This window comes from Lissotriton vulgaris, chromosome 2_2 (genome assembly GCF_964263255.1).
Source record: "Lissotriton vulgaris chromosome 2_2, aLisVul1.2, whole genome shotgun sequence".
Classification (NCBI taxonomy): domain Eukaryota; kingdom Metazoa; phylum Chordata; class Amphibia; order Caudata; family Salamandridae; genus Lissotriton; species Lissotriton vulgaris.
Window position 1 is genome coordinate 219,492,967 of NC_141688.1, and position 12,028 is coordinate 219,504,994.

General features: G+C 40.9%; 1 protein-coding gene across 1 annotated transcript in view; it reads right to left on the minus strand.

The window, feature by feature from the left end:
* FBXO3 (F-box protein 3) overlaps nucleotides 1-12,028 on the minus strand; it is a 145,532-nt gene that overhangs the window by 17,023 nt on the left and 116,481 nt on the right. Inside the window, exons 7-9 of the mRNA XM_086959575.1 lie at nucleotides 11,684-11,768; nucleotides 6,413-6,535; nucleotides 4,880-4,995 (exon numbers count right to left, since the gene is read on the minus strand). Coding sequence (XP_086815701.1) covers nucleotides 4,880-4,995; nucleotides 6,413-6,535; nucleotides 11,684-11,768 — 324 coding nt within the window. The remainder of the gene's footprint in view (nucleotides 1-4,879; nucleotides 4,996-6,412; nucleotides 6,536-11,683; nucleotides 11,769-12,028) is intronic.

The window sequence follows — 12,028 nt, forward strand, 5'->3', positions numbered from 1 at the left end:
TAATATGATGGTCTGACCAGTCACAGGGTTGGATAGATTCGAGATGGATAGAGGCCTCTTTGGAGATGATCAGGTCGAGGATAGAGCCTTTCTTGTGTGTTGGACTGTTGCACATTTGAGTGAGGTCAAGGGCGTTAAGGAAATTCTTCAGACTTTTTACCACCGCATCACTATGATCGTTCCAGTGGAGGTTGAAGTCACCAAGGTATATTTGTGTGAGTTGTCGCCCGGAGTTGGTTGAGATCATATCCATGATTTGTTGGGAGAAGGTAAGGTTGTCGCCGGGTGGGTGGTAAACGCCGTGAAGAGTGCAGATCTGTTTGCCCTCACTGATAATATCGAGGCAAATGTATTCACAGGAAGTTGGGGAGGGTAGGGAAGGGGAAGTTACTTTCAAGACAGAGAGGTTGCTCCTGTATATACATGCGATTCCGCCACCTTTTTTATTGCCAGACCTGTCAAGTCTAGTGATGTGGTAGTTGGGGGGAACCAGAATGTCCATTATAGGTGTAGAAGATTCTGTTAGCCATGTTTCAGTCATGATGATTAAGTCAAGATCCAATTTTTGGATGAGATCGGCGATAGCGAGGGAGTGTCTAGCGGCTGATCTGCAGTTGAGAGTGCATTTGAGACGTGGTGTGTCGAGGGTGGAAGGAGGTTCTAGGGCGAGGGGGACTTTACTCAGGTTACTATGGATAGCGATTCTGTTGTTCAGTGTGGGGGGTCTGAGGGGATTGGAGTGAATCGTAGGAATGGCAGTGAGAGTGTGGGGTGTGATGCTGTGGGAAGCGGAGTCGTAGGAGCGGAGGAGGGTGATTGTGTCGAGGTCCGAGAGAGGGTTGCAGGAACGATGGGGGCGGTTTTCGCGATTGTGAACAGGGATTGAGGTCCAGAGCGGTGAGAGTCGAGTGCGAGAGTTCGCCGCCCGGGTGGAGGACCAGCCGGGAGGGGAGGTGAAGGTGGAGGCGCGTGAGGGGTGTCCGGGGTTTGTGCTGAGAAATTGTTTGATGATGTGAATGTCTTGTTTGATCTGGTGGAGGGTGTTGGGTGAAGGGTGACTGGAGTGTGATAGACAGAGTAGTTGTTGTTTGATGATGTCCATGTCTTCTTGGAGCTGGAGGAGGGAGGCCGTAATGTTGTCCAGTGTGGGAAATGTGTTGGAGGTGGGGATGGGAGGGGCGGGCATGGATGACAGAGGGGAGAGGTTGGTGGTGTGGATGAGAATATTGGTGTTAGGCGGAGAGTGCAGGGTGGAGGATGGGCGCTTGTTAGTGGTGAAGGGGGTGGAGGTTGGGAAGTTGGGGGTGAGACTGGGGGGGGAAGTGGGATTGTAGTTGGTTCTTTTTTGAGGGGGTGGAGTTGAGTTGATGGAGGTGGTGTGTTCTGTGTGATTAGTTAATGGGTGGAAGTGGGGGCTGAGAATGGGAGGGGATAAAGGGTGGGGCTTGCCATTGTGTGTGTCGGTCCGATGCTGATCTAGGTTAGGCGGGGTGCGGGTGGGAGCTGTGGTATCAGGGGAGAGAGGAACGGGGATGAGGGCTGGTGTGTAGGGGGAAGGGGTGAGGTGGTTGGTGTAAGAGGGGGAGTGATCTATGTCTGTGCTTGAGGGGAGTGGGGTAGCTACGGTAGGAGGTTGAATGACTAGGGTGTCAGGAGTAAAGGAGAGGTGCATGTCGTTTTGGGGCTGGGCTAGGCTAGAATGAATGTGGTTTGAGGCTGTGGTGTCAGGGGTGACAGGTGTGGGTGTGGTATGAGAGGAGGACAAGGTGAAGTTGGTGGGGGGGAGGGGGTGCCGCTGGGATGTGTGGGTGAGGGATCTATGTCTGTAAATGAGGAGTGCGAGGTAGCTACATTGGGTGGGTGAATGTCTAAGGTGCCGGGGGTGGAGGGAAGGTGCGTGTCGTTTTGGGGTTGCGCTAGGTTAGAAGGGATGTGTTTGGGGGCTGTGAGTTCACGGGTGGTAGGCCTGAGGGTGTTATGAGTGGGGGTCCGATGATTGGCGAGGTGTTGTTTGAACGTGGGGAACAGGTTGTCTAGTAGTTCCAGGTTCTTGTCTGTGGATTGAATTAGGATAATCCTGTTATTGTATATAGTGATGGTTGTTCTGCCTGGGAAGAGTTGGGATGGTGTGATGGAGAGTTTTAGGCCTAAGGATCTAAGGATGGAGCCGATGCCCATGCGCACTAGCACCCAAAGGAGGTGTCACCAGTCTCGTGATGACAAAAGACTACTCCAAGAGAAAAACAAGTGCAATCATCCGAGCCCAACACCAGATGGCGATCTATTCATAAATGTACCATCTGCAGCCCATATGCCTTGAACATATAGTTAATGCAAATACTTGTGAAAATAAAAAAAAACATGTACAATGTAAAAAATAGAAAAATATGCTGTGGACTGTTCCCATTTTCTCTTCAAATTATCAGCTAGTCTCTCCCCCTCGCCCCCCCCCCCCCCCCCCCAACCAACATACACACTATACTCTATGTGTAGCGGTACAAGTGTCCGACAGTAACGCTGCTATAAAAATATTCTCTTGTGAATCTCTCCGTTTTCTCTTTGGAGATACGTTTGCTCTAAATCAAAAACTCAAAATAAAATATATTTGGAGCAGTTTTTCAAATATACTTTGCCACGAACACAGCTCATTTTTTATGTCCTAAGCACTAAGTTTTATGAAATAAAGTCTGTTAAACTAAGACGATGTACAGTTCTGGAGAGGTTAGTTACAATTAAGAAACATTCTTTTTCCAGCAACATATCATCTATCAATTCACATGTTTTTGTTGTGCTGAATATCCAGACATGTAATGAATACTGCATTGGCCTGGTTAGGTGTCAAGTCCCTGCCGCAGTCTAGTTTAGGGATGACAACAGACAGAAGGCAAATTTGAAAAACAAGGGGCACCCCAGTAACCCTGATTAGAATAATGAGAAAGGAAAAAAGAGTGGACCCTGAAGCGGGCAGGGTACCCTCAGTTTCCACGAAACGCTAGTCAATTAACATCAGTGGGCTGGCTTTACTAGATCACATACATTTGTATTTACATACAAATTATTTATATTATTTATTTAGGCCAAGCTTAAATATTAGGTGTTGCTTCAAAAATATTTTGTTCTGACAAAATGGCTAAAATGCAGTGCAATTGAGCGTTAATTTCAATGAGGCAAAGTATATTAAGAAGCTTTCTTACCAGCCCAGTACAGCTACACAAACAAGAAAAATGTTTTAAACATCTAAGTTCTCTTTTTTAAATCTTTTTATTTCAATGTAAATATAAAAGTACCATTAAAGATTTCATCAGTCAATTCACAAGACAAAATTCTGACAGGCCCAGAGGCCAAAATGACGGTATACTGACTGGATTAAGCAGCAGGAATTAGGAGAGGGTGGGCTGCCAACGTATATCACACCTCGAATCTGGGAAAAGAGCCCACACTAAGGATGCTTTTCAAGACAGGCATCCAATATCCGGAATGCCCTCCCTATAAATGGTCCTACTGCTGTCTGCAAAGAAAGACTTCAAACTTTCATAGTGATTACTATCGGACCACAAGAATGCAGTTTTAGCCTTGATTCAGTACAATGACCTGCTGTTACCCATATAAATCACTCGGCAGCCTTTTTGACTGTGCCCGTGGAAAACATTTTACAGTCTACAGTCCTTGTATCTATGCTACACGACATATGTCATATCTCACTACCTAAACTATTCTCGCACACGAAACACCAACACTTTATACAGATTCCGTTTATAGCCATGTAAATTCGACACACTTCGTATCCTCAAGTTTATGTGTTCTGTGCAATAAAAAAATTTGAAATGTTTGAATCGCGGGAGCCTATATCATGTAAATCTCATGTTTTGCACAGTGATATCAAAATTGCCAGGGTTAGGTCCAATCAACGTAATTATAATAAAATGTATATACTACTGCTGGTGAATATACAAAAGATTGCCATCCAATAATCTGTACCAACAGAGGTACGTCCTACAAAGTGATCAAGGATGCACAGGTCGATTCTCCAAGAAGCCGGTTTTACACTTATAATTCGGATGACCCTGGTCACCACTTATTTGTATTTCAATATGTCTACATCAGAAAAGAATGAGGGTAGCATTGGCCTGACAATGGCAATGCTGCAGAAAGATTGATGAGTTCGGTCATACCTGGCAGACATAACCACTGGAATCATTCACCTTGACAGGGAAACTCCAAGTAGACAAAAAAGGTAATGTTCATACTTTATTTGCCCTATAAACAAAGTCCCTCGTTGCTACTTGAGCACTCCAGCACCTCCCAAATCAGTATGCCAAGCCTCACTATCATGGTGAATAAGAAGGTCGGTCTGCATGATCGTAACTAGACATCTGTTATTGCTAAGCAGTTTGTAAAAACTAGTGGTGCAGATGTTAGACAGAATAAACCAATGGTGTATAATTGTTCGATTTGTTACAGGAAACAGCACTATATGCAGGATTTGTCCAGCAGAAATCTACATATGGACCCTAACGTATGCAAAATAGCCTTTCTGCAATGATCTATCTAAATAAATCTTCCAAGGACAGTATTTTTGAAGGCATAAAGTACACCCAGAAATGTCCCAGTTGCAGCTCCTCTGCAGCAGTTCAATGTCAAGCATATTACACTTGAAGATCATTCTCACTCAATGGAATAGAATCAGGTCTTAGAGTAGTTGCCGCTGAATCAATCTTTCTTCATTCCCCCACACCATATCACTTGCAAATTTTAAAACTTCCAGACCAAGTGTGCTTAGCCCCCAACATCTGGTAATATATTTCTACAAACATGAAATTACAGACTTATTAAGTAGGAAGATTAGATGCTCCATTCCACCTGATCAAACTATACGTACCTACAACTCCTGGCCCCTGAACCTCCTCAACATCGCCTTTGGCATTTGTTATCCTCCAGTATCTACTGTCCAGTTGGCATGACTTCTCGGGAAAGGCATCTTTTGACATCTCAATTCTAAGGAAGCAAATGGTGTATCCACATTAGTACATTCTGATTTTTAGAACTGTTAAGACGACTTAACGCGGTACTACATGTAATGCAAAACTAGTAAAGTGGGTGTGATATGTTTGTCATTTTCACTTATTTAAATGATTACACTTTGCCACTGTGTCATAACCGCTATTATAGCAAACACAAGGAGATGTGTATAGACAGCTATCAAAGAGTAGCAGACATTGCCCATGACCATGTGCTTACACGCACAATACATTTAACATGCTACCTTTTCATCAAACATAACGCTTATATGAAACATTTACAAAACCTTCACCAATGCCAGGCTACTCATATCCCTTTTCCTCAAAAGTTTATTTTCCCACTTATACATACTGTCTACAGTTAAAATGTCAATTTAAAAGCACAACTATCTCTTATCTGTAGCTTTTCCCTTATACCCCAAGATGTCCTGTACCTGTAGCATTCAGCTTCCCGCCAATAAGGTTTCTGTTTCCAATGCAGACTTCATTCAGAGTTTCATCAAACCTAAACCCCGCTAACAGACTACAATGTCTTGCAAGACATCAATACTTCTATAGAAAGATAATAAAATTAAAGTGATGTAGAGCAATAAAACATCACAAAAAGTAGAAAACCGAACTGTCCTGTGCCAGATTACAGTCTCCACTCGTAGCGAAGATGGCGACCCGTCAGAGTACAGGCTAGGTCTTCAAAAAGAAAAGAACAATTCTACCAGGAAGGATTGAGTGACTTGAAGAAAGCAGAGACTGGTATAAACTTAGCACTACAGAAAGCCCTTTCAGATGTTGTGACTTTATTAGTTGTTATAGGCATTTGTAACCAAGTCTTCTTAAAGCATGAACTTGTTCACAGATCTAGTTTGTCAATAATCCTTATGTAAGGAATAGTGGGATGAAAAAGTGGGCATACCACTGTACTAGGAGCCCTCCAACAATGTAAGTAACTACTAGATGGCGTGCAAACAATTGAACAAACACCACTAATGTTTTCCATTCTGCTTGAGGTTGTGCAGACTATAAGCACGCTATCTCTGACAATGCCACAGAAGCAGCTAACTATGGTGACGAACATCTGCATGCCAGCAACAGGACTGAACCCAACAGATCAACTGACAAAGGAAAATGAGAAAAGATGCCGATACCACGTTAAATTAGAAACCAACACTTGATTTTGATTTGTACCAGTGATCCTGCACATGGGCTCACTGGTTAAATCACTGAGCAATTCAGACGACCACCAAATAAAATAAGGGCATGTTTAAAAACAGCAATACCAGTTTCAACGTCCACCTCGAGGTTGGCAATTCAACAGCCATAGTAAGTGGCTCACCAAAAATTAATCAGCAAAACGTCTGAGAACAAGAAAGTGCGTCTAAGTTTCTCTTTATTCTTACCTTATTCTGTATGTGAAGAAGTAATGAGGTGGATGAACAGAACTCAGCTCTGGTAAAAATGATGTTGAGACAGAAACAGAAATGTCTCCAGTTGTAGCAACACATTGTTTGTCATGAACATACCTGTGAAATAGGATACGCGACAGAAAATTACTTTACAGGGTACCTTCAAAGAATTAGATAAAAAATTTGATACATGCCTAAAATAAAATTGAGCAGTGTTTTAGAAAAGAGAATCTTTTTGGGTCACGATCTTCACAACATGGAATTCAATGGTACTTAAGGGACTAAATACAAAACATTAGCTTAGGTTGGCTATCAGAATGCAGCATTATTGTAAATGGTTTGTATACTACATGTTAGGAGATAGGACCGAGAGCTAAAAGCACAAAGAGAGAAGGGAATAATACACATTGGTGTGAAATGCGTATGACAACCTGCTCCAAAATGTACAATTTTGGAAGACGTGGTTTACTGGTGCAGGAGACCTGTGACACATATCTCAGAACTAGAGCTGTACGTAACACCGATTAGCTGCTGGGTTGGTGTTATTCAAGTGATATTCCTCTTAACAACGGTGACTGACTGGTGCTTCACAGTATTAAGGGTTGGATGTAACGCATTATAGCAGTAGGATACAGACTTTTTTTTTTTATCTCAACCCCAGTGGAGAGATTGCCCATCTACCCTCCTTGGAAAATCCTTGTATGTCATTACTGGCAGCCCTCATTTCCTAATTTATTTTAAATGTGCATAAGCATGCTTGGTTACATTCAAGTGACATACGCATGTTGATAACACCTGTGTGTTAGTGCCCCTAAAGCTGTAGTTAGCTTTATAGGGTTAGTGGTGGTTAGAGTGAGCTATCACTCTTTTCAAAGCAGAAAGGGAGGTCTCCTCTCAAATCCAATCCAGGGACGAGGAGTGAAGGGAATAGAAGAAAAACAAGGTGGTCCCTCTTACTGACTCAAAAAAAAAAAAAGGGGATAGCACTTGCTTATATGATGCCACTGTAACTCACGAGATCTTTACAATTTCAAGCCACTCATAACAATTTATACTAAGTTATAACAATCAACAAATTCAAATAAAATATCTTAGTCATTTATTAAAAGAATTTTTTACAATGTTAAACATCAAATAACTGTGCCACAGAAAAGTATTAAAAAAGAGTGTCGGCATCATGCAAAAATGATGTACATCTCTTAGGTATACACAATACACAATTTAAAAACAACAATATTAAAAAAACCAAGTTGTCACTTGACAACTTGGTTTTTTTAATATTGTTGTTTTTAAATTGTGTATTGTGTATACCTAAGAGATGTACATCATTTTTGCATGATGCCGACACTCTTTTTTAATACTTTTCTGTGGCACAGTTATTTGATGTTTAACATTGTAAAAAATTCTTTTAATAAATGACTAAGATATTTTATTTGAATTTGTTGATTGTTATAACTTAGTATAAATTGTTATGAGTGGCTTGAAATTGTAAAGATCTCGTGAGTTACAGTGGCATCATATAAGCAAGTGCTATCCCCTTTTTTTTTTTTTGAGTCAGTAAGAGGGACCACCTTGTTTTTCTTCTATCACTCTTTTCCCCACACACTCAGCTAAATTCAGTACCAACTTTAGACCAGTACTTCCTAAACTTTTTAGAACCACAACACAATTTTTAGAACAAAGTTTCACAATCCATCCAACTGTAATGGATATGAGGCAGCTGATTATTTTTAATGTGTGGTGGCGCACTCCCCTTCACAGAAAGCACATTTTCTGTGGAATTTGCCACTACAGTTGCACAGATATACAGTTTTATAGATAAAACTATATTGCACACAAATGATAATGTGTACCAATCAGGTTTCAGTGAATGTTTATTATTTGTGCATCACAACAACACAATAGGAGTCACAGGGTGGAGAAAAAAGTAAGGCAGCCCCCCACTCACAATATTATAAAACACAGCGGGCCACACCTATACAATACCCAATCCTAAAGGTACGACAATTCAAAGAGTTTTCAATCTTCTTCTCAATTCCGTAGTGTGTGATTAGTTTCACTACTCTAATTGTCACGGTGTATCAATCACTGTTTTAAAACCCATCCGGCTAAGTTCCACCTGTGTAGACGGTTGCAGGTAAGCTGAGTCTTCGCAACCGCTAGGTTTTAGGTGAATCTTTAGTGAAGCTGAGAATTGGAACCCCTATTAGCCCTGAAGAAGTTGCGAGATGGTTTAGCAACGAAACATGTTGGCAATATAGAATTGATTATGGTGTGACGGAAACCATTTTTAATTGGGGAGCCTTGCAGCATCTAATAAAATTGTCAGGCCAGCAGGCTTCACCGGTTTTTAAAGGTGAGAATTATGTTCACTGATTCTCACAGCGGTCCAATGGGCACTTATAAAAATAGTAGGCACTGATGTTTTATTTATATCCAAGTTTTACTATCGCTCTTCACCACATTTTCTTTGAGATTCTTCCCAAATGAGATTACACACTTTTCCTTTTTTGTCTACATAGAGAGAGAGTGTCCTAAGTGGGTAAGCTGGCGAGTACCAGTCAGCAGCCTCCTTGGTGTTACAACCGTGAGGTACTCTCTCTCTTTCCTCACACTTTTTTTACATATTCATTAATTGGAGGTGGAACTTCGCCTGGATGGGTTTTAAAACAGTGATTAATACAGCGGGACAATCAGAGTAGTGAAAGTAATCACTCTGGGGAATTGAGAAGATTGAAAAGCCTTTCAATTGTTGTACTTTTAGGTTAGAGTGTAGTATAGGTGAGTCCAGTTATTTGTGCATCGCCAAGTAAAGTTTCTTGGTTTGTTCTGATCCTATTAAAATATTTGTTTATGTCACACTTCAGTATTACAAAAAAATGAGCCTCACTTTGCTTTTAACTGCTGAATGTGTACAGTTCATTTACAGGTATTTACATTATATATTTTACGTTTATGGGAAAAAATGATCTCCTCCACCTTTTCTTTCACATTTCGTGTACCCCAGCAGGATTGTCACCTAATTCAGTTTATGTTTCTTTGTTCATGAAAACCAGTCTCCCTGTTCACAAATAAGTAGCAGAAGACATTCACCTGCTATTTCACCTTTTTCTTTAAAGTTCAGCAAAGGAAAATCCAAAATTTAAAGGCGTCTTTATTTATTGCCTGACCTTTGGGAAACCACTAAAAAATCAGGTTGTGGCCCATCCACAGTTTGGAAAACTTTGCTGTAGAAACATAAATTAGGTTTTTACATTTTCGAGTTTATTACTCCTAAGCACTTTAAAAGGAAGTAGTCTATCATGTCCTACTAGGGTTGGGTACCTTCATGATGTGGGAGACATTTATTTTTTTATTTATGTATTTATTAGGTTTCTAAAGCGCTATAGCTACCCAAAAAGGGTTTCCCGGCGCTAAAAAGATACTATACCAATGAGCAGATTGTAAAGCTCTGAGGAGAGGCTGGAGCAACCTACTGATTAAAAAGCCATGTTTTTATGGCTCTGCTGAAGTAGATGTTGCGGGTTTCCAAACGTAAGTTCAGTGGGAGAGCATTCCAGAGTTTGGGGCCCAACAGGGAGAAGGAACGTCCTCAGATCTTCGCTCGGCGCACTTTGGGCACACAAAAGAGGACTTGAGATGAGGAACTCAGGCAACGAGCCGGCGTGTAGGAATGCACGAGGGTTTGAAGGTATCTGGGGGCATTTCCCCATTTGATTCTGTGCATGAGGCTCAGTGTCTTAAATTTGACTCTGTTTTCGATTCTCAGCCAGTGGAGTGCCTTAAGATGTCCAGACATTCGTTTCATTCTGTGACACTTGCAGAGTAGTCTTGCAGCGGCATTCTGAATATAAAAATTATTTAACAAGTAATAGCATAGTAAAGATGCCTGCAATGAATCCAAGAATATGAAAGTGACCACCACTAAACTTTGGCCCAGGTGTCATTTTGGAGTAACTATAGCATCCTTAAGCCCTGATATTCCTGCGATGGTGCCAGTTAATTAGAAATCAGGTTAATGGTTTAATCACAATAGCCAAAAGTAAAGATTAAAAGCTAGCTTAACTTCTGAGATGAGAATTTAGACGGTGCTGATCAGAATGTAAGTTCTGTTCCTAGTGCAGCAACTATATGAAAGACAACCGGACTCTAATGTGACGGTGATTGTGAGCATCACCTGAACAAATACCCTGAATAGGGTAGCTCTATTATGATTTATAAAGCTTTTCCGAGACTATATGTGATGTTTCGGAGTTGAATGGTTGGCCTAGTAGCAAGCCTGATGATGGCAGAGATAAACTACCAGGGAAGGCAGTCTAGCCACTCACACATCCTGGGCTATTTTAGTATTCAGAACATGGACAGTAACATTTCTCAACAAGCGCAATTCCAAGCCAAAGTAGATTCTTCAACCTTTTGTGCGGTTGCAGTCTGGATTTATAACTGAAAGCTCTAACATAGTCTCCACATTTATGTTACTGCTAATTTACAATGCAACCTTTTCTGCAACGTGCAGCAAACCAATAATATCAACCATGAAAAAAAAAGAGCTAGAAATGAGAAAAAACTGTTTTAAAGGATACCATCTAACAAATGCAAGCCTATTAGCTACCAACTTTTAATTTTTTTAGGTTTCATGACTGGAATGCAGCAGAAGATATTACATAATTATATTCAAGCTGTGCCATAACTTCCAACTAAATGTCAATAGAAGATTGGCACTAGAAAGGAGTGGGCAGTTTTATGTACATGAACAGCTGAGCCATAAATACCATATATAGACTTGCATCTACAATAATCTGCAAGTATTATCTGTCCTACAGTAGACGATAACAGGGGTACTAAGGGCCTAACTCCCCACACCATTAGCACAACACATGGATTTCTCATTCCCTAGAAAATGTCAAATGATAATTACAGGGGTAACTCTTTAGGACAACCCCTACTATTAGAAATATGCAAAGGTATGTGTACTACAACAGGTTAACATCAACCATTCAACTAAAAATGTAAAAATCCAGATATAAAGCAAACATTGAGTTACTTTAACTTATAACAATCCGTATTCTAGAAGATAAAGCACAGCCACTAAAAGGTAACCAGTGTATTCCTTTTCATAGCTCGAAACTCAGCAACTGCAATTGAAAATCATTATGAAATAGATATTGCCAGATATTATGAAGATGTAATACACTCACTGTCCACTTTCGAAGTACATCACTAGCACTGATTATTGACAATCCTACTGGCTATGTCTCTTATTACCTGAAAATCTGTTCTCGGATGATTGGATAGTTGCCAGTTACCACATTGTGCACGTACGTGGTAAACCAGTCTGAAAACGAGGTGCCTGGAAACAAAGAAAATGCAAAGGGGTTAATGCCAAACAAAACTTGTACCAATGTGCAACCCCTTGCTGCCAGTCGCAGAAGTGTGTTTCAGGTCTGCACATACGTGCATTAAAGGCCTCAATGGTGGGTTTCGTCAGTACAGCAGCACAATATCGATGAGAATAAAGAGTTCTGGTTAAGACACAATTATTTGCAAATGTAGTTTTAAGGAACTTTAGTAGTGGCTCAGAACATCATCAAGGCTTGAGGTAGTGTGTGT